This window comes from Eumetopias jubatus, unplaced genomic scaffold (genome assembly GCF_037043125.1).
Source record: "Eumetopias jubatus isolate StellerSeaLion01/CBP00866 unplaced genomic scaffold, mEumJub1_p1.0 scaffold_7, whole genome shotgun sequence".
NCBI classification, from domain to species: Eukaryota; Metazoa; Chordata; class Mammalia; order Carnivora; family Otariidae; genus Eumetopias; species Eumetopias jubatus.
In genome coordinates, this window is record NW_028274813.1 from 126120174 (window position 1) to 126141563 (window position 21390).

General features: G+C 41.7%; 1 protein-coding gene across 1 annotated transcript in view; it reads right to left on the reverse strand.

Moving 5' to 3' along the window:
* AGBL1 (AGBL carboxypeptidase 1) overlaps nucleotides 1-21390 on the reverse strand; it is a 732091-nt gene that overhangs the window by 304703 nt on the left and 405998 nt on the right. The window contains exon 21 of the mRNA XM_088025191.1: nucleotides 14986-15162. Within this exon, the coding sequence (XP_087881317.1) occupies nucleotides 14986-15162 (177 nt within the window). The remainder of the gene's footprint in view (nucleotides 1-14985; nucleotides 15163-21390) is intronic.

Below are 21390 nucleotides of genomic sequence, written 5' to 3' on the forward strand. Positions count from 1 at the left end.
CCACAACCAAGAATTGCTCAGCCCCAAATGACAGCAGTACCAAGTTTGAGAAACTCTGAGCGAGAGAGATCATCTTTACTTCAATAATCCTTTTAATGTCTTATGCCAACATATATCCATAATCACTGCATATCAACCTGGTATTCCAAATTAAACTGGTATCCTGAATCCTTAAAGAAGAGAAGTCTTCTGGGTTCCATTTCCTAGAAGAAAACCTTCCTTGGTAATCTCTTTAATGTTTAGCAACTAAAATTACAAAGGTCTTATCTCTGCACTGATGTTGATTCAGTGAGGAACTATCTCTACCAGGGAGATTTGGGGGAGAGGAAGGTTTTAGTTCTAGGTTATATTACCGAGGGGTTGATTGTGAACAGCTGTACTCAATCCATTCATGGGTGACTGAGGAGTGCCTTAAGGAATGTTAGGACACAAGAAATTGATTTGTTATGGTAACTGGCAATGACTGTCAGTGGTAAATGACATTCTAAATGAATGATAAAATGATGATCCAATTTGGAAGAAACATCAACCTGATGGTTGTTTCAATGGTTTCTTTTAGGATATCATTTCACAAAAGCTAAAAAAATAAGTTGACAAACAAACCTATGAATTCCCTTCTATGACAATGTATCACATAAAAAAAAAAAAAAAAACCTTTTAAGAAACATTGGCACTAGATCTTGCCATTAGCTGACCTGGGGTAAAAGAAGAAGGAACCTATCAAAATCAAGAGATGCCAGAATTTGAGAAGAAGATTTAAAATAAAAGTAGCCATTCCATTTCTACCCTGTCTTCCTTCCCATCTATGCCGAGTTGCCCACTCATTTAGCTTAAGTGCGCTATGTATACGGTTAAACTAAAAAGCCCAAGTGAAATTCAACTTCTCAACACTTACTATGAGCAAGGGGTCAAGGTCCAGTCCCATCTCAGTTGGGTGAATGATATTTTCTAAGAACAAGTTCCATAACGCTTTTTAAAATACTTTAACCTAACAATTCCCCTTTGGAACTCTAACCTATATTAGTCGAAAATATTGGTGGTGAGTGGAGAAAAATTATACATAAAGAACTCCTTCCTACAGTTTGCATAAAACAGCCAAAAGTTTGGAAGCAACCTAACTATCTAACAATTTTAAGTAAATTGCAATGTTGGGGGGAAAATGCAATTGTTAAAAGCATGGAGTCTTCAGAGAGATTTGGAAATCTCTTATGATGTAATGTTAATTAAATGAATAATCCAAAAAAAATTTTGAAATGAATAATTCACAAACACAGGTACCGACTGATGACAATTCTGTAAAAGATGAGCATGTGGTCAAAGTCTAGAGAAAAACATCAAAACCACAATATCAATGATGGACATATGTACACATATTTCTGGGTCATACTGTTTTTCTTTTTTTCCTTTGATTTTCCTATATTATCTTTAGAAAAAATATATACTTATAATAAATATTATGTATATTATATATATATACGTACACACACACTGTATATATATATATATATGCACACCCAAGAGAGTGTGTGTGTGTGTGTGTGTGTGTGTGTGTGTATGTATATATATATACATATAGTCAAGTTTGACCCAGAGCCCTTTCTTCAGTCAAGATAGGATTAGGAAGTTAGTAGTAATAAGGAAACCTATAATAAGCAGTTTGGAGTGCATAGATGAAATAAGCTTGAGAATTTAAATTGGTCTGCGAGGTGGAGAAGGTCAGTTGTATTGAAACAGTAATGAGTGTATGTTAAAAAAATCCCTCATAAGGGTAACACAGCAACTTCACATTCTCCCGCATAAGTGTTCTGATCACAGAATCAAGAATTTCACAGAGTGAACTGGCCGTAGAGTTTATCTATTAAGCCAAACTCTGCTTGTTTAGTGTCTTCTGTAACATGCAAGGAAGAAGTCAGTTTCCCTGCCTGTGTTGCACTTCCTGATACATATGATCAGCCTTCCTCTCTCACACCTGCCCAGAAGATGATTTCCCTGACGTTTCCTACCTTGAACCCAGTCCCGACACCTGGGAGTCACCCAAGCTGTTCCCACTTCTCTGTCCCTCACCACCTCATCCAGCCCTTTACCAGCGCCTGTCGGTTCCACATCCTGAATCTCTCTTGAATGTGTCTCTCTCACTTGCTTCCAAAGCCTCTGTCCTCATTCCAGCCATGGACCTACAGCAGCCCCCTGAAAGGTCTCTGTCCCCAGTCCCTTTCAGCACACAGCTGTTAAAAGACAGATAGGATCCCATTACGTCTCTCCTTTAATTACACTGATGAACATCTATTATCTTTGAAAATAAACTCCATCCTCCTTAGGATGGCTCAAAAGGCACTTTCTACCTGACCACTGCATATTTCTACCACAATTCTTGAAAGCCGAGTCCTGTTGCTGACAGAACACATTTTCCTCTGTGCAATTACACTGAAGGCAGAATATCAGTCTTCTCGTTCTAATCAATTATGATAATTTTAACATAGTCCAATATCACATTCACATTTGCAATGTACTTCACATTTTAATCATATTACATTACCGGTAAGTAAAACCTCCAAATACTTTTTTATAAACTCTCTTGTACTTGAGTGATTTCTTTTTGTTTTAACCAAACGTAGGACTTCCCAATTAGCCATATGAAGTTCCTCTTTTGATACTTTGCCCAAGATTCCACTTTGCCAAGATCTTTTTGGACATAAATTTCACCACATAACACCATACCCGCTTGCCCCAGCCTGGTGTCACCCCAACATTTCATTAACATGAGGCAATGTGCTGTAACTGAGGAACACAGGATTTCGTGGTTCCATTTTATTTTTTTATTTATTTTTTTAAAGATTTTACTTATTTATTTGGCAGATAAAGAGACAGTGAGAGAGGGAACATAGCAGGGGGAGTGGGAGAGGGAGAGGCAGGCTTCCCGCTGAGCAGGGAGCCCGATGTGGGGCTCGATCCCAGGACCCTGGGATCATGACCTAAGCCGAAAGCAGACGCTTAATGACTGAGCCACCCAGGTGCCCCTCATGGTTCCATTTTAATTAGAATGATTTAAAGTCTGACCCCACCACTGAGAAGTTGTCAAGTATTAAGTAATGCCACTTAAGGGGCGCCTGGCTGGCTCACTTGGTGGAGTGTGTGACTCTTGATCTCCAGGTTGTGAGTTTGAGCCCCATGTTGGGCGTAGAGATTACTAAAAAGCAAAATCTTAAAAAAGGAAGGAAGGAAGGGAGACAGAGAAAGAAAGAAAGAAAAAGAAATGCCACTTAGATTTCTTCCAGCTCAGTTTTCACATCAGTCGATGGAGTGTAACAATACATAAGGGAGATGACAGTTAGGATGAGGAGGAGGAAGATGAGGATTAGCTAGTATTTTGTGTCAGATGCTATCCAAAGTGCTTTACCCACAAACAATGCTGAGGAAGGTACAATCGTTAGCCCCCTTTTTCTGATGACCACACTGAAGGTTAAAAAGAATAAATAACTTACCCTAAATACAGTCAATAGATGATGGAGCCAGTGGATAGAAATGCTAAAGGCCAAGTGAATGCAATTATCTCGTGCCTTCTGTCTGAGTCATGCATTGTTCAGACAGACAACTGTTTATTTCACTCATCCTCTACTGATGGGATCCTTTTTCAATTACCAAGCAATGGCATCCTTGTACATGTATCTTTGTGCCCTTCGGGTGTTAAGTTTCTAGAAGCGGGAATTTTAGGATCGAAGGTTATGAATATTTTTGTTGAATATTATCAATTTGTGCTCTAACTTTTACGATTAAAAATATTAAAATATTTTTTTGGTAATTGTAGAGGACATATCTTGGGTGCCTCCTCAGATTCCCTTGGTGACATCAACTCCTGGACCCCCCGTGGTGAGCTTTGCCTGGGGTGCTACCGATGCTGCTTGGGCCCTCAGGCTTCCACACCCTGGGGCTGGCTGACCAGTTCCATTCTTGGAGGACTTCCTTCATTGCTTTTATTATAGAGCCAGGTCAAGCAGCCTCCCATCCTGAGCTTCTGGCCCCTCCCACCATTTCTGGACTTAGCTGAGTGGCCGGGAGAAGGGGCCCAATAATGGAATTCGAACATGTGAGTTGACCTCTCTGTGGACACACTTTGACTGATGGGAAACAGGAAGAGAGGCATGGGTAGCAGGCAGGTAAGTCCTTCCTCCTTCTCAACACCTCCTCCGGGAAATGGTTCTGTGCACAGCCTTATCCAGACACATGCCATATCGCCAAGCAAACACACCTGACCGCTTTGCCCAGCCCCAGGAACGCAACACTCTGCACCACTTTCCAGGCCATCGCACGCTCGCTGCCCTTATCTCTCACTCCCATTTTCCCTCACACTTAGTCTGCGGTGGTTTTCTGGCTCACCTGAGATATTAAAGCTTATGCAAGTGTTTTATGAGTTGTAAACCACTAAGCAAAGGGCATTTTATTACCGTGATTTCTGTGGCATTCAGGAATACTCGGGGGCAGAGAGACAGACATTCATTCCATAAGATAATCAAGATTATCATTATTTAAATTTTCTTACTCAGTACCAGTCTAAGAAGGATTTTGAAACATTTCTGATGTTTCCAATTCTGTGTTTGCCTTCAGGGAGGTTTGGTGAACTATAAGCAAGCTCCACAGGAACACCTACATGGAAGGAACACCTTGTCCCTAAGGCGAGTATGCAGGAGGAAGGAGTAGAATAATGCATTTGCATGCTCCAGTGTACTCAGATTCAGCATCATGCGCAGCCCCAGTGTGGAATTCCAGGGTGAGACTGAGAAATACGAAATAAGCTAGAAGGAGCACAAAAGCTAACCAGGATGAAAGAAAAATCAAGAACTCCCTGACCCTACCCAACTTTCAAACAAGTATCTTTTACTTTGCCAGGTGAGTTACCTTTTCCAATTTCACACACACACACAAATAACTTGTGGATAATTCATATTCAACTCAACCAACAGTTAGCAAAGCCCTAAATTATCTCCTTCTGTGTGCTATTATAGCACCCAGTTGTTTTCATATTACTCTCTGCTGTTATTGCTGACTTAATTAACTGCCTTCCTGGCTGGACTATAAACCTGAGAGAGTAGGAAGCTGTCAATTCCACTCTGTCATATGCTTGGCACCTAACATATTGTCTGGATTTTTTTTTAATGTTTATTGAATGATGAATGAAAGAGAGAATGAATGAAGATGAATTGACCACGTGTCTGGCCTTCACTAAGCGTTTTTAGTTTTCTGTAAATATTCCCAGTCGCAAACTTCGGCTTAAAGCAAAGTAGTTACCTAACAAATGTATGTTAACGAATCAATAAAACAGGTATAAGTTTATGTAAAAATAGCTAATGGTTCAAAGTACTCTAAAATGTTCTCTTGTCATTTACATTCAGGGAATTCAGGCCTATAAAGAGAATTACTGCTTAGTTTTAAAAAACAGAAATCTTTGATTTCTGGTAGAGAATATTGGAAAATGGACTGGAGGAATGGAACCATCATCCGCCCTTCATAGTCAAGGAAGGTTGGGGGTCCACTCTATTTCACAGAGAAAATATCCTGTGGATAACTCTCATGAGCCGGACTCCACCTTTCTCAGCTCACGTGTTAGGAGATGCTACTTCAAGGAACTCGATCATGTAGCAAGAACCAAAGAAATGTATCTCAGGTTTGGCTGGTCGTTTTCCCCTGTGATACAAGCTACATAAAACCCTAGATTAAATTAATCCTTTCTTTGGTTTTATATCCTTTCCTTTAGGGTATTTGGTTGATTGCACTTACGTTGAGCACATGGGGAAAGTGAGATTTACAGAGATAAACCATCTCTTCCTCTTCTTGGTCCTTTGAAGCCAAATTATTTTTAAAGGATCAGAGGTCATATGAGGCTCACTGGACTATGCCAAGGGCCAGATTCTGTCCTTATTTTTGATACAATGAACCATTTTCTACAATGGGCATTTAAAATTCACAGTTCCCAGAGCATTAGTAATCCCAGGAAAGGCCCCTGCTGAAAATCCTATTAGCATCTCTGCCTCTTGATTTTTATTTAATTCCTTTTAATATTCTACCATAATGCTGACATACATTATAGAACTGAGGGCTACTGAATGAGACAATTATTTCACTACATCATTAAGCCCGCAGTGAGTTAATAAATGGCTCCGAATGTGCTTTGAGATCATATACAAAGAGGTTTAAGAAAAAGAATACTAAGGCAACACTTGTTGAATCACAGTTAGTAAGAAAGAAAAGGGTATTGACGTGAATCGTTCAAATAGTGGCTCACGCTAAAATGATAGATTAGGTCTGTGTTTCCTATTTGTATTTACAAAGGAATGAATGGCATTCTGATGGCCAAACAGACTTTTGGAAAACTGTCCTTTTTTCAAAGCGCTAGAGAGGAGAAGGTTAGAGTGGAGAGATGTAGGGGATGGTGGGGGAAAAATGTTGGCACAGATCAACAGAATGTCTCATATTGAGGGTCACTTTCAATTTTTAAATCCCATTCACACACAACATCTCATTCTAGCTCACAAAAATTCTGGAAACAATGTCCTTGCCCCAATAAAAAAGGTAGAACTCCCCAACTTCCCTTTCCTGAGCCCCTATCCTCTCTCACCTCCCTGCTGACCCAGGGTGCCCTAAGTCAGTGCTTCTCAGATTTCCCTAGGGACACGGGTCACCTGAGGATCTTGTTAAAATGTAGATCTCGATGCAGTCCGCACAGCCTGAGATTCTGCATTTCTAACAAACCTCAGCTGAAGCGGATGCTACCTCTCCTCTGTCAGAACCACCAGCTGTGAGCAGCATCATCCTGAAAAGATTAGTGTCCTATGTAATCACACAAAATTTAGATGGAAGGTACTCCAATATACACTTAATGAGATGCATCATTGTTCTTGTGCTCCTTGCTAAGTCGGCAGATGTAGTCAGCGAGTGACAGACTCTGTCTGATTTTCACAAAGTCAAGCCAAACACTTCTAGAGTCGAATTAAGAGTAGAAACCAAGAAGCTGTGAAGGGCCTTCTAGAGATCTTGGATTCAGTAAACTAAGGCGTGAGCTCTTACTCATTTGGAGGGTCATCCAGCCTTTCAAGTATGTCTGAGACACTATACATTCTCTCCCCCAGAAAAAATGTACATATAGGCCAACAAACAAGTTTGTATGTAATTACATCTGTTCCTACACTCCTTTGTTCCATAAGCAATTTAAGAAATCTTGATCTGGGGACGTCCCAGGAGCTAGAAAAACAAATGAAGACATTTTAAAACTCTCATTGGGATATAGACAGTTTTTAAATACAAATCTTATGGGAGAGCTAAGCCAATAACCTAAAAGCACAGATGAAACACACACACACACACACACACACACACACACACACACACACACGGGTGGGGAGGAAGCAGAGAATTTGAGACTTTATGACTTTATGACAAAAGCCATGGAAAATTATCAATAGCCCAAAGGAGATCAGGAGCAAGCGAATAAAAACAGAAACTGCAAAAACTAGCAACCTACCCCATTTCTCAGTGACTGACCCCTGGGTCACCAGAATCTGAATCTTCAAGGGTACTCAATAAAATGCAGACTTCTGGGCCATACCCCAGATCACATGGACACATGGTTCAGAAATCGGCATCATATAAGACCCCTAGGTAATTCCTATGCACACTGAAGTTTGAGAAATACTATGCCTCAGATTACATTAATGAAATTAAGAGATTCCCTATCCCCCACTCCCATTCAGAGTTTTGAAAGAGTCATATTCTAATATGAGGCAGCCCATAGGACAAAGAAATGGGTTCCTAGAGAACAGTGATCCAAAATATAGTCTTGAGTTGTGCTCATGATTAGAATAGGCTTTTAAGTTCAGCAGCCTTTGGAGGAATTCAAATCTGTCTCCTGTCCTTACCTCCACTCTTTGTTCCTTCCTTCCCCTTCCCCTATACTCAGGCTCACAAATTCCCTTCCCTTTTCTAGGGCCTCACATATAAATTGGCTATAATATGGGTTAGATTATGTAGGAAGTTTGTAGAATAAAGAGTAGACAGTAGAGGAAATGTCAAGGTAATACACACAGAAATGGCTTTGATATAACTAAATCTATAAATATTGGTATGTGGATATGAGCCTCTTTTTATATAAAAGCCAAAATCTATGGTTCTCAACCCTGGCTTCCAATTAAAGTCAATAAAATCACAGAGACCTGATCTCCAACCTCAATGGTTCTAATTAAGAAGGTATAATAAGACAATTATGGCTAAGAGTTGGGGGTCCAAGCATCTGTGTTTAAAATAAAAAAGAAAACCACCATTAAATATTCTCACATGCAATCAATAAGACCAACAATAAAAGGTATCGAGTGTTTAGTATGAAAATAGTGCTGAATGTTTTATAGGCAGTAGCTCATTCAGTCTTTATAACATTTCCATAAATAGGAACTGTGAGGAACATCACTTTTACAACCCAAAGTCACAGAGGACAGGTAACTGTCTCAAGGTCATGGCTGCTAAATGCAGAGCCCTCCTTGGAACTCTGACACATGTGCCCACACTAAACAATAAGTTATGCCCTCCCCTATGAAGCCATCATTGGGAACCACTGGTATGTCTGTATGACCGTGTATATACGTGTGATATACACACACACGTGTGTGTGGTAGAGAGAGAAAGAATGTATGTGTATACCCTGAAAGAGAGGCAATTCTGGGGCTCAGGACACTTGGAAAAGAGAGGTGTTCTCAAATAAAGACTGTGCCAGCCCAAGGAGCTGCTGAGAGCGATCATTCACTCGTGGGCCAAGGAGAGAAGTCACCAGGAGGTAAAGTGAGCACGGAAAGCAACTAGGAGGTTGACCAATGCAAACTTAGGTTGACATTTTACTGAAGACTAGCTCCGCTTCCTCCACCTTCGCTGCTGATAGAAGCTACCACTGCACGGGTATCTCATCCCTCCAATTCCTCTTTGTTTACTCTGGGAAGGTAAAAAAAAAAAAAAAAAAAAAAAAGCTCACAGTAGGATGAAGGCAGGTGGAGGGATGTGAAGGATAGAACAAAAGTCTTCTGATAATTAGCTAATTGGTGCTAAGAAAATATACCCAGAATGTGCCACAGAAGATTCTTTGGGTTTTCAGAATCAAGCCTGGTCACCCTGGTCTAGGTGATCCATAGCTCCTTAGATACCCAGCAGAGGCAACCTTTCCCAAGCATGATTTTAGCAGAGACCCTTCCCATTTCTTCGTTCTAATTATGTCTTCCGATTATAAATAAGAAACATGTTGCTGCAGATCTACTTATTGACAGCCAAAAGCAGAAGCTTGGTCTCCTGTTTCCAAAGCCCAGGATTACTTTTACCAATGACATCCTATTAAGCAGAAAGCATGGGGGTAAAAGCAAAGATTCCAGTGCCATACCTCCTGGGTTCAAATCCTGTTTCTAAAACATACTAGCTGTGTGACACTGAGCCAATTACTTAGCCTCTCCAAGTGTCTCCATTTGCAAAATAAGGATGATGATGATGATAAAACCAATTTTAGAGTATTTTGGCATGTGGTAGCAAAGATGGAGTACTATAATATATGAAAAAAGGCTTAACACACAGTAAGTCCCATAAATGTGTTTGTTATCATTATTGCTGCTTCAAGGTATTGTATATTATAATTCCCCAAGCAGCACTAATCAGCATTCATCATACATGGAATGACCCTCAAATTTGTCTTCCAGGATATTCCAAGAAAATCTGAAATTTCTTATTTTCTTGATCAAGAGGTACAGTAAAAAGAAGAGTGACCATAATTTGTTCGGAGCTTCACAGCATGGCAATATGAAGACAGAAATAAAAACTTCTTTTGGGGGCACCTGGGTGGTTCAGTTGGTTCAGTGTCTGACTCTTGGTTTCAGCTCAGGTCATGATCTCAGGGCCCTGGGATGGAGCCCTGTGTCAAGCCCCATGTCGAGCTCTGTGCTCTGCACGCAGCATGGAATCTGCTTGAGGATTCTCTCTCTCCAAGTCCCTCTGTCCCCTGCCCCCCGATTTCTTTCTCTCAAATAAATAATCTTAAAAAAAAAAAAAAAAAACTTCTTTTTGGTGTTTGGATCTGTATATTCTGTGCCTCCTTGCCTGACCCTGTGTATTGGGTTGAATGGCATCCCCCTCAAAATCCATGTCCTTCTCAGGACTTCAGGATGTGACCTGATCTGGAAATAGGGATGTTGCAGGTGTCATTAGTTAAGGTGAGGTCACAGTGGGGTACGGTGGGCCCTACATCCACTATGACTGGTGTCTTTATAAGAAGAGGAGACACCAATAATATATGGAGTTATCGAATCACTATATTCTATACCTGAGACTAATGTAACATTGCGTGTCAATGATACTTCAATAAAAAATAAACAAAAACAATAAACAAATAACCTTTTTTAAGTGGGGGAAAGGTTGCACAAAGACAGTGGGATAGGGGTGGAGAAGGCCATGCAAAGGCAAAGGTGGAGAAAGAGTGCTGCATCCACCAGCCAAGACACACCAGAAGCTAAGGGAAAGGCATGGCGCAGTCTCCCCTGGAGCCTTTAGAAAGAACATAGTGTAGGCGGCACCCTGATTTCAGCCCTCTGGCCTCCAGCGCTGTGAAAGGATACATTTATGTAGTTTTAAGCCACACATTTGACGGCAGCCGCAGGAACCTCATACACCCTGCCTTCCTTCCGATGGAGCAGGAGGGCGGCAGAGGCCCTGCACTGAGGCCCCGCACTGAGCTGCGGTCTCCAACTCTGCGTGGGCTCACCTCCCTAAGCAGATAAGGACGCAGAGTGGGAAGAAGAGGACACCAGGAGCCCTGAAAGCCAAGTGAGATGACTCAGTTTCCTCTATGAAATTCATCCCCATCAAACCATCTTCACTAGCTAAGCACTTCGTTCCCCTGTTTCCTAATCCCAGCCTTTTTGACATACAGGTGTAAGCTGCTCTGCAGAAGGACTTTTGGGGAGCAGTCCCCAGAACAGCACCTGCGAGTGGTAAAAAAATCAGAAGTGGGCCAAGGAGGACGCTGACCCACAGTACAATTGTGACAGAGGCCCTGGGTAATCCTCCAGGGAGTTTCTGGAGCTGCAACGGCCCTGTGGAGTGTTCCCAACTGGGGCTAGGAAGCCTAGCCTTTGTACCCACCTTAGACCCCCCCATTGGATGCATGATGTTTACACGAAGGAGCCATAGCTTTGGTCAAGGCTGCTTCTATCAGCTATAGACAAATTCTGGTGACGGACCCAGCTGTAAGCATCTGGGAAATGAGCACCTTGGTCCTGGACTAGCAGGTGCACTTCAGCAGCTCCCCCCCCACCCCCCTCGTATGAGTGGCAGTCCTTCTGTCAAATCATCATTTGTTATTAGAATGTGGCCATGTGAGAGTCTGCCTGGACTAGAATCTCCTTACTCTAAGAAAGAATCCATTCAAGGTATTGTATATTAGGTGCTCTCAAATCATGCAGATAGAGACAGATCGGAGAGGTCTCTGCATTGCATTCTTACACACTCCCCTACACACATTTTCCATGACTACTCATTGCAATAACTCTCTAAAAATCTCCACTTGAAAGTGGCTTCTAATTGCATTTGGACCATGACAGTTCCTCCTTTTTCTAGTGATCTATGGACAGAGAGGATAATCATCTGACTCTACATGAAAATTGCCACCCATTTGTTCAATTATTCATCCATTCATTTGTCAATCATCACACAGACTCAACACTTCTTCTAGGTTAAACAAGTACTGAGCATTCAAAAAATGAATGAGATTGTAAAAGGCCTTACCTGTCATGATAATGAGCTGGAATTTCTCGAGACACAGTCAAGGATTACGGGCAATACTGTGACTTGAATAGGTTTGGGTTACTGAAAAACCCCTCTGTTGGTGATGGAGCCTATGGATTGCTGGAAGGTTCATGGGAGGCAGTGTGCCGATAGGGGGATTTATGTATCAGTTGAGACCTTCAGACCTCCCCTGAGTCACCCATCTTCTGTCCTTCCTCTGACTAAGACCCACTCTGCTCCCAAGTCAACAGTACTACTAACAAGCATGTGGAGAGCCTGCTTGGGTGGGAGTACTCACATTGTCCTCCTGAGCCACAAGCAGCCCATGGGGCCCAGTCACATGCCTCTGTATATGCCAACACACCAGGTATGTGACCCCAGGTCACAAACACTCAGTGGGAGGTACACAGCTATCCACATAGACTGGATGCCTCTAGAAAAATGAGCCCCAAGAGGATGCATGATTCCATTTTGGTTTTTCCCTCAACAGCCTCAATAGCTTTGGGCCCGTCCCTAATAGGTAAAGTAAATCTCTCGGTGGGTGGGACTTCCACATTAAATACAAATTATGGATGTAAGTGTATAACCTAGCAGTAGAGACTACATTCCAAAGAAACAAAAGGGAGAGAGTTGTTTTTTTTTTTTTAAATTAGCCAACTATAGACTGGAAAATAGAAGAGAAAATATCATATTAATAATAATTATTTGAAGGTAATAGCTTATGTTCTTTAATGCAGTTCCAACATAAATGTCACTGTAAGAAATGATATTTCATTTCAGTACTAACAAATCAGGTACTTAGTGTGCTGGGGGAGAAATGATTGGAACTACTTTAAAGCCACGTTAACCAGAGAAACTGCAAAAATATTTATATTCTTATGAAGGAAGGAAGGAATGCCCCTCGTGGGTGTACTTAAGTATCCTCCATCTTTTGGATAAATGGTAATGCTAAACAAAAAATGGAAAGATGACCTTAGAATAATAACCTCAGGACTCAGTTGGGACTAAGCTTCTCAATGTACAAAAATCATTTGCAATATGTTCAGGATGGAAATTTCTATACTGCTTTATAGCTCATAGACTTCATTATACACCTCAAACAAAAATCACCAAAACACCCAACTCTGGGCTGGCTTCCTTCCCCTGGGGTGCCCCCCCATATGTAAAATTATTCACCATCCTCTTACTCACTGTCTGCAATTCTGCTCAGTGACCTAACAACGTTTGTAAGGACAGAAAAACAAAGGGAAAGAGAAAACCAATCCATTCGGAGAGGTGTTTCATATAGAGAATGGGATTGTTAAAGTAAAACCAGGTCTGGCACCATTAGGGCTTTCTCTAGCCAATTCCTTCTCCATCCTTTCCTACAAAGACCTCAGGCAAAGACCACGTGGACAATCGCACAGGGCAAATGCTGAGATGACACGTGAAAGCCATCCCACTGGGCAAGCTTCTTTCATCCTTTGTCATTTGTAACAGCCCCTGTGTTTGTTACATGGAAGATGGTGGGTGGGTGGGGGCCTGAACCTATGAGTCATTTAGTTTTCAAACCACAACTCCGGAGGACTTTGAGTTTCTAGTTGACTTATGGTGAATGGCATTGATGGTTATCTGACTGGAAGCTGTGAGTCTGAATTGGTGCTTGGAGAAACAAAGTCAATGAAAAGTCACCAATCCAATAGATCTGTGAAGGATGCATGCAGTTGTCCTTTAGACAAGCGACTGGCCCCTATTCATTAAGAGGCACACAACTAGAGGGATACAAGTCTATATCCATAAGGCCTCAGAGTCACAATATTCCAAACCTATTTTTCCCAATCCTATGGGTTTTGAATGCCAAGAGACTGAACCTATTCCTGATGATGTAACCTCCAAGTGCATTCCTATCTGCGTTCTCTTTTGGCCTTTACAAAACTCTTGTGCGGCGGGGAGGAAAGGAATCTTTATGAATATCAATATCTGATACATGACACACAGGTTCATAGAGGTATGTGGCTTGCAACATTGCTGATAAGTGGAAAAGGGAGGTCTGCTGGTGCCTGATCCCACGCCCCTCCAATGATCTCTACTTACTCTGCATCGACATTCATGTGGGTAAAATGGACTAATTCAATCTAATGATTTATTAATTCAGTAAGAGAACACTTATTTTTAGCAACTGCTTAAACAAATTGGCTATTTGACAGAATTAATAGGTCAAAGCTGGTGGTTCAGTAGCCCTGAGTATCAAAAAAAAAAAAAACTCTTGGGCCAGTGGGAAGCTAGATAATATTCATCACCTGTCACTCCCTATACTCCGTTTGATAGCTAACAGATTTTCACGAGCACAGGACCACGTAGATGCCAAGTGCTTCCTGGCTGTTCCAGGAGAATCAAAGTCAGCACAATGAGCTTTAATGCCGGTAAGGTCCAGGTATCCTTGGGGTTGAATGGAAGGCTGTCAGCTCACCTAACAAATTTAAAAGAATCTATTACCATGGGACTACTGTCACAGTGTCCCTTATTTATGCTCCTCTAGTGGGGGAGTGGGAAGAACAGCCAGAAGAGCCTGCTACGGCAGCTATCCAGCTGCTTGTGCAGTTAATGCAACTGTAGACAGAACATGATTTAGACGAGCCTTTCCCTTGACACCGGAGCCTGAGTCCCAGATCCACTCACGCGGGGGAGATGCATGTCAGGTATTCACTTCTGTGTACTCTGGGGACAGCAGGGTAACAGAGAGCTGATGATTTAGATAAGCACGTAAGATAGAGGCATACGATACACGACGTAGAGCACACTATCTACGCACCAACCTATGGGCTTGATGATGCAAGGGGAGCTACTTGACTCGTGCAGAGGGTAACAGGAGACCCCCATGCATAGAACAGGGCTGGGCAGAGGTTCCATCAAAGCTGGGGGTACATGTCTCAGGGAGGCTCCTTGCCACTTGCTGGCAAGGGCAGATGATTTGAGAAACCAAATCAGCAGGAACGTACAGACAGCTTGCAGGATCAACACAGACAGTGCTGCCAGTGAAGGCAATCATTGAGCTAGTTCTGCAAGATCAGGTCGCTGCGCCAGACTACCTGGAGACTTCTTCCACTCTCGGGAGAGAAAGAAGAAATGAGTGGTCTTTGATAGCCACCCCCCCCATTACAGTAAATTGCTGCCAGACAGAAAGCATGTGTATGCTGGAGCCTCACATACCTGATAGGGTCCCTGGTTGCAACCACAGTAGCTGCTCTCCATGGTGTAGCTTTTGGACACCCCCATCTCTCTCCACACCACCACCCGGGCTGTGGAGGCTCGGGATTTCTCCACGACGAAGCTGCAGCTGCTCATTGTGAATGCTGGGGCTAGCTTATCAAGGATTTGGGGAAGAGTCTACAATAAAAAATAAAACTATGATGAGCTGGGGATGTGCATCATAAAAAATAACATCTCAACATTTATTGAGTATCTCAGTATATCAAACACTTAATATATACTGCTGCAAATCTTACATCAACCCTAAGCAATGGATACTATGCGTCTGTTGCTTTTTGCTCTTAAATGAGGAAACTGAGACTTAGAAAAGCAAGAAAGAAATAGCATAAGTCCAACTACAAAGAGGCTGGAATGGGAGCCAAATGTCAACCTGGCCAACTCCAAAGACCACGATCTTTCAGTTCCATGTTCCGGCATCACTGTGGACGGATGTTGCAGGTACATTCATCCTCATACATTGCTGAAATGAACTCCATGGAAAGCCACAGATTTCATGGGGACTGAAATTTAGAGAGTGACTCCACCCAATCTCATGGTTTTCTAGCTCTAAGTCAAACTACTGTTTGACTGTTCACTTATCCCAGATAGACAAGTCATCGATAACCACTGAGGGTTGCATATGAAGTTTCCTAAAAGAGTATGACTGCCAAAATGAACTTTCTAGTCCCATCTGTTTTTTTTTTAATATTTTATTTATTCATGACAGAGAGAAAGAGAGAATGCATGTGCATGAGAGAGAGACAGAGAGAGACAGAGAGAGAGAGAGAGAAGTACACAAGCAGAGGAAGAGGCAGAGGGAGAGGAAGAAACAGGCTCCCCATGGAGCAGGGAGACCGACAGGGCTCAATCCCAGGACCCTGGGATCATAACCCCAGCTGAAGGCAGATGCTTAACCGACTGAGTAACCCAGGTACCCCTCTAGTCTCATCTTGTGATCCATAAATCTGAGGCTGGACCAGTTACAAAACTCTAAAAAATACTCCCTCTCTGGGTTCTTCATATATATAGAAGATTTTATTTATTTATTTGAGAAAGAAGGAGAATACAACAGAGAACAGGGGGGAGAGCAGAGGGAGAGGGACATAATTTCCAGCAGACTCTGAGCTGAGTGCACAGCCCATGATGCGGGGCCTGATCCGAGGACCCTAAGATCATGACCTAAGCCGAAACTGAGAGTTGGATGCTTAACCGACTGAGCCACCCAGGCGCCCCCCTTTCTGGGTTCTTCCATCCCGCCATTTCCTAGAGTAGAAAGGTTTTATGTGAGACCACTTTATCTATATTTAGAAAGCATCTGTAGATCCTTGCCACTCTCTGATTGACAGAGAGGGGGCCTCTAGTCACCAGAACTCCCCTATCCAAGAACGATGACTCAAGAACTGATGGCACATTAGGTCCTTGGGTTAGTGGAAATACTGGACCTAGATAGTCCCAAATTTCTGCGACATTAGCAAGAAGGGTCCTCTACTTCACTGTTCACAGAGTATCCACAAGCTAGCACATAATATAAAATTATGTACATTTGATAACAAACAGTGAAACTTGAGACTTTTGGACAAATTGTGGGGAGAAGGTGGAGCAGCAGAATGAGAATATAATTGAGAAATTATTTTTAAAGAAATGCAATTTTGTGGGACGCCTGGGTGGCTCAGTCCATTAAGCCTCTGCCTTCAGCTCAGGTCATGATCCCAGGGTCCTGGGATCAAGTCCCGCATCGGGCTCCTTGCTCAGCAAGGAGCCTGCTTCTCCCTCTGCTTGCCACTCCCCCTGCTTGTGCTCTCTCTCTCTCTCCCTCTCTCTCTCTCTCTGACAAATAGATTTAAAAAATCTTTAAAAAAAAGAAACGCAATTTTGTTAATTTCTAGAACATTGAGCAAATCTCTTAATATCCCTGGGTTCTTACTGTTCCCCTACTTAATATAACTTAATTACATTAATATAAAGATTAATACAATTATTAATTATATTATAAATTACCTATAATGTATGTATATGTTAACATAATTATTCATATAATTTAGTATGATCTTTATGTTCCAACATAGCTTGCAGATCTACAGCATCATTTGACATGGAAATTGAGCTGCTTAACGTCCTCACCTGAGTCCACAATTGCCCCCATAATTGATTTCATCTATCCACACTTGTCCCTCTCTCCCTGTGATTCCTTCACCCCATTTTTCTCCTTCAAAAAGTTCATCACAATTAAAGTAAAATTAATGTTCATGTAATCAGCTGTTTATTTTCTGTATCTTCTGCAGCCCAGAAGTTCCATAAGGGCAGGTCTGTGTCTCATTTACAGGAAAATCTCTACACACAAAGATGTGCAGCTCATAGAGGGCACTCCATAATTATTTGCAGAAATAAACAGAATCTGCTAGTCCAGACCCTTAGAGGACTGCTTAGACATAAATATACTATTTATATATATACTATATGTAACATACATAGTGTGTATGTATATATATACATATGTATGTATATATAGCAACTAAAGTGATTAAAATACTTGAAAATAGTTTTAATTTATCAATGTTTTACCTTGCTGTAAAAAGACTAATTGGACATCATTTAAATGATCTCTCCTTCTTTCTTAAGTGAACCTGATTTTCTTAGCTCACATAGCCCCTGTGCAAATGACCACACATGTTCGATTTAATGGTGTATATCTCAGAAAGCTCTACAAGCTACGATCCCATTACTGGAGCCTGGAGGATGTGGGATTTACAAGGTGCAGTTGGAGTATCTCTCCTACATGTCCAAAGCAACAGTTTATCCATTCATTAAGTAATGGACTCCAAAACTACTACAGCACTGATTAAAAAAAAAGTCTTGATTCTATTTCTCTTTTGATTTCACACAAATTGATCTATGTCAGAGTGAGAAATGAAGATAATGATAACTCTAATAGCTGGAGATTATCTTGTTCTGTTTTGTAAATGAACAAGGAATAGATGAACTCTGTATATGAATCGGTCCACTGGAGCCTTGTTTCAGTGCTCCCTGGGATCTCCCACCTTGGATGGAAAAAGACTTGGGACATTCAACTCTTGCCCTCCCACTTGCTCTGTGCCCTTAAACTTAATCTGGGTTCCCAAAACTTGAAAATTATAATAGATAACTTTTCACTGAACACTTACTATGTATTTTATATGCATTAATTCTTTTAATCATCATAAGTCTTTGAACCAAGTTCTATTATTATCTCATAATATAGAGGCCCGACAAGTATCTTTTCAATGGTCACAGAGCTAGTAAGGACAAATCCAGAATGTCAACCCAGATGTTCTAATATAGATCACACGAGCTTAATTTAACCACTGCCAAGAACTACTTCTTAAATAGGCATTACAATCCCATGGGCGTGTAAAGAATACAAGGAACGGATGACATAATGTACACACAGAGCATGGCCCACGAGCTGGCATCTAGCATGGTCTCAACACAGACCCAGCAAGGATTAAAAGACTAGACATGAAGCAGCCCTGAGCATGAGTCTTCTGCATCCCCAAAGACACTGAATCCCATTTGTCCAGGAGCAGCTGGGTCGAGAGCAGCCTCAGCTCATGGGGGAAGGGATGATCCAGATTCATTAATTCTGGTTTTGAGGCACACTGTAGAAGCCTGAGTTGCATTTCAATTCATCTGCTTTCTGCTGACTATTCCAAGCCCTGTCTAGTTTCCCAAATTCACAGAAAATATTAACTCTCAAAGATGTGCTGACTATGAACTCACGAGACAGCTCCTAGCTCAGAGCTCATTTCCAGGGAGAGGCCATCTCTGGGACTCCGGCTCCCCACGGTCAACCCTACAGAACTCAAATGTCTTCTCTTTTCTCCAAATTAAGCATGTGGCAAGAGCATGGTTGGGACTAGGAGTCAAAAGTATGAATTCTGGAGTCGCACTCTGCGGTTTGACTTGGAGCAGGTCGCTTAACTCTGCTAACCCTCATTTTTGTCATCAAAGAAGGTGGGGGGTAAGACTAGTCCCTACCTTGAGTGAAGGGGGAAAGCAATCGGAACCCTCAGTAAATGTGCAGTGTTGTTACTGCGCTCTTTAGAGTGGGGTTTGCTGACGGGTGAAGGTTTAGAAGAGAGGGGAGTTACTCTGCTCAAATATTCAAACTTCCAAGATGGAAAAAACAGTTTTTCAAACCTCCCTTTGCATTGCAGATTTCCCTTCTCTTCACTGAGATAATCCCCGTTTACCAAGCACCCAAAGAGGCCCATTCCTGCTTTGACCTCCTCTTTCATTCTGAACTGCAGAGCAGGAGACTCACAGTTTAGTTTCTGTCTCAAAGAGCACACACTTTAGAAGACCACTGGGGTCAGAATTGGTGAACTCTGGTGCTCAGTCACCTGGGTCCCTATCCCAGCTCTTGCTACCTGTGGGACCTTTAGACATTTTAGCTCATCTCTGCATCTCCCCTCCCTCATGTGTGAAACGGGATGCTATTCAAAGTACCTGTTCACTCCACAAACATTGGTTAAGCGTATCCTACGGCTGCGCACTATTCGAGAATATGCAGTAGTTGGGAAGATTAAAAAAATTAAATGCACACGGGGTGCTATGAACAGTGCCTGGCACATGCTCGGCCGTATAAGTACCACCCACAGGTGTTATCTTTGCAACTGCTTACAAATGGAAATTTATGAAGAAGATCAATGTCGGGAAAAGTCACTAACAAGAGAGGCTTCCCAGGCAGAGGTGCCGAAGAACTGATTTCAAGCCACCTCTCCTCAATTCACTGTGATCCACAACTAGCGGTTAAAATTCTTTAAGGCTCAAGTTGTAATTATCACAGGATTCATGTCATTCTATTTCTTCAGATTTCTCTTGAAATCAAGCTTAATTAAAAATTATTCGTGATATATGTTTTTTTTTTTTTCAGGGAACGTCCCAACACCGCTCATCCATATTTGCCCCTCAAACCCTTGTCCATTGGGATCATCTACTCAGCTCTGCGCCAATAGTTAATCAATCTTTTCTGTGTTACCTCCTGGTATTTCCATTCTTGTGTTTATTATTCTGTCCTTCTAAGTTTCTGATAATCTGCCTCTCTCCCCAACTCTTATTTCTTAGAAGTCCATGCTCTGCTCAGCTTCATTACATAAATACCAAACACAGTGCTTGGAACACGGTAGATAATAAATGTTTACTTTTAAAAATATGTATATCAGCTTTATTGAGGTAAGTGAACAGTATGATGACTTTTAGGAAATGTATACGGTTTTGCAGCCATTACCAACAATCCAGTTTCGAACACTTTCATCACCATACAAACATGTCTTTCAAGCTCACTTCCAGTTGATCCCGCCCTCGGCAACCCCTGATCTGCTTTTTTTTTTTTTTTTTTAAGATTTTATTTATTTCTTTGACAGAGAGAGACAGCCAAGAGACGGAACACAAGCAGGGGGAGTGGGAGAGGGAGAAGCAGGCTTCCCGCGGAGCAGGGAGCCCGATGCGGGGCTCGATCCCAGGACCCTGGGATCATGACCTAAGCCGAAGGCAGACGCTTAACAACTGAGCCACCCAGGCACCCCTCTGATCTGCTTCTTAACTATAATTTTTGCCTTTTTTGGAAATGTCATGTAAATTAAACCATACATTTTTCGTTTGCCTATGACTTCTTTTTAGGTTTACATTGTTGCATATAACGGTAGTTTGTCCCTTTTTATTGAGGGAGAAGCAGACTCCCCGCTGAGCCAGGAGCCTGACGTGGGACTGGATCCCAGAACCTGGAGATCACGACCTGAGCCAAAGGCAGACACTTAACTATCTGAGCCACCCAGGTGCCCTAGACCTTTCCACCTCTTATAGAAGCATTCAAAACTACAACTTTTCTCTAAGCACTATTTTAACTATATACCATACATTCAATATACTGTATTTTTATTTTTATTCAGTTTAGGACATTTTCTAATTTCCTTCTGATTTCTTCTTTGGCCCAGGAGTTATTTTGGAGTATGTTGTTTAATTTCCAAATATTCAAACATCTCCCAGAATCTTACAAAAGTTGATTTATAATTTAATAATGTCACAGTAAGTGAACATACCTGTATGATCTCAGTCCTTTAAAACACACTGAGACTTGTTTTTTAGTCTAGTATAAGGTCTACCTAGGATAATTCTGATGTGGACTCAAAAACAATGTATATTTTTCTGTTTTAAGAATTGTTACATATGTATCAATCGGGTCAGGTATTCTCTAGTTACTAATTTTCTGTTCTGTTGTTCTATTGCTTACTGAGAGAAGAGTATTAAAATAGCCAACTATTATTACTGAATTTTTAAATGTCTTCCCTCAATTCTGTCGATTTTTGCTTATGTATTTTGGGGTATACA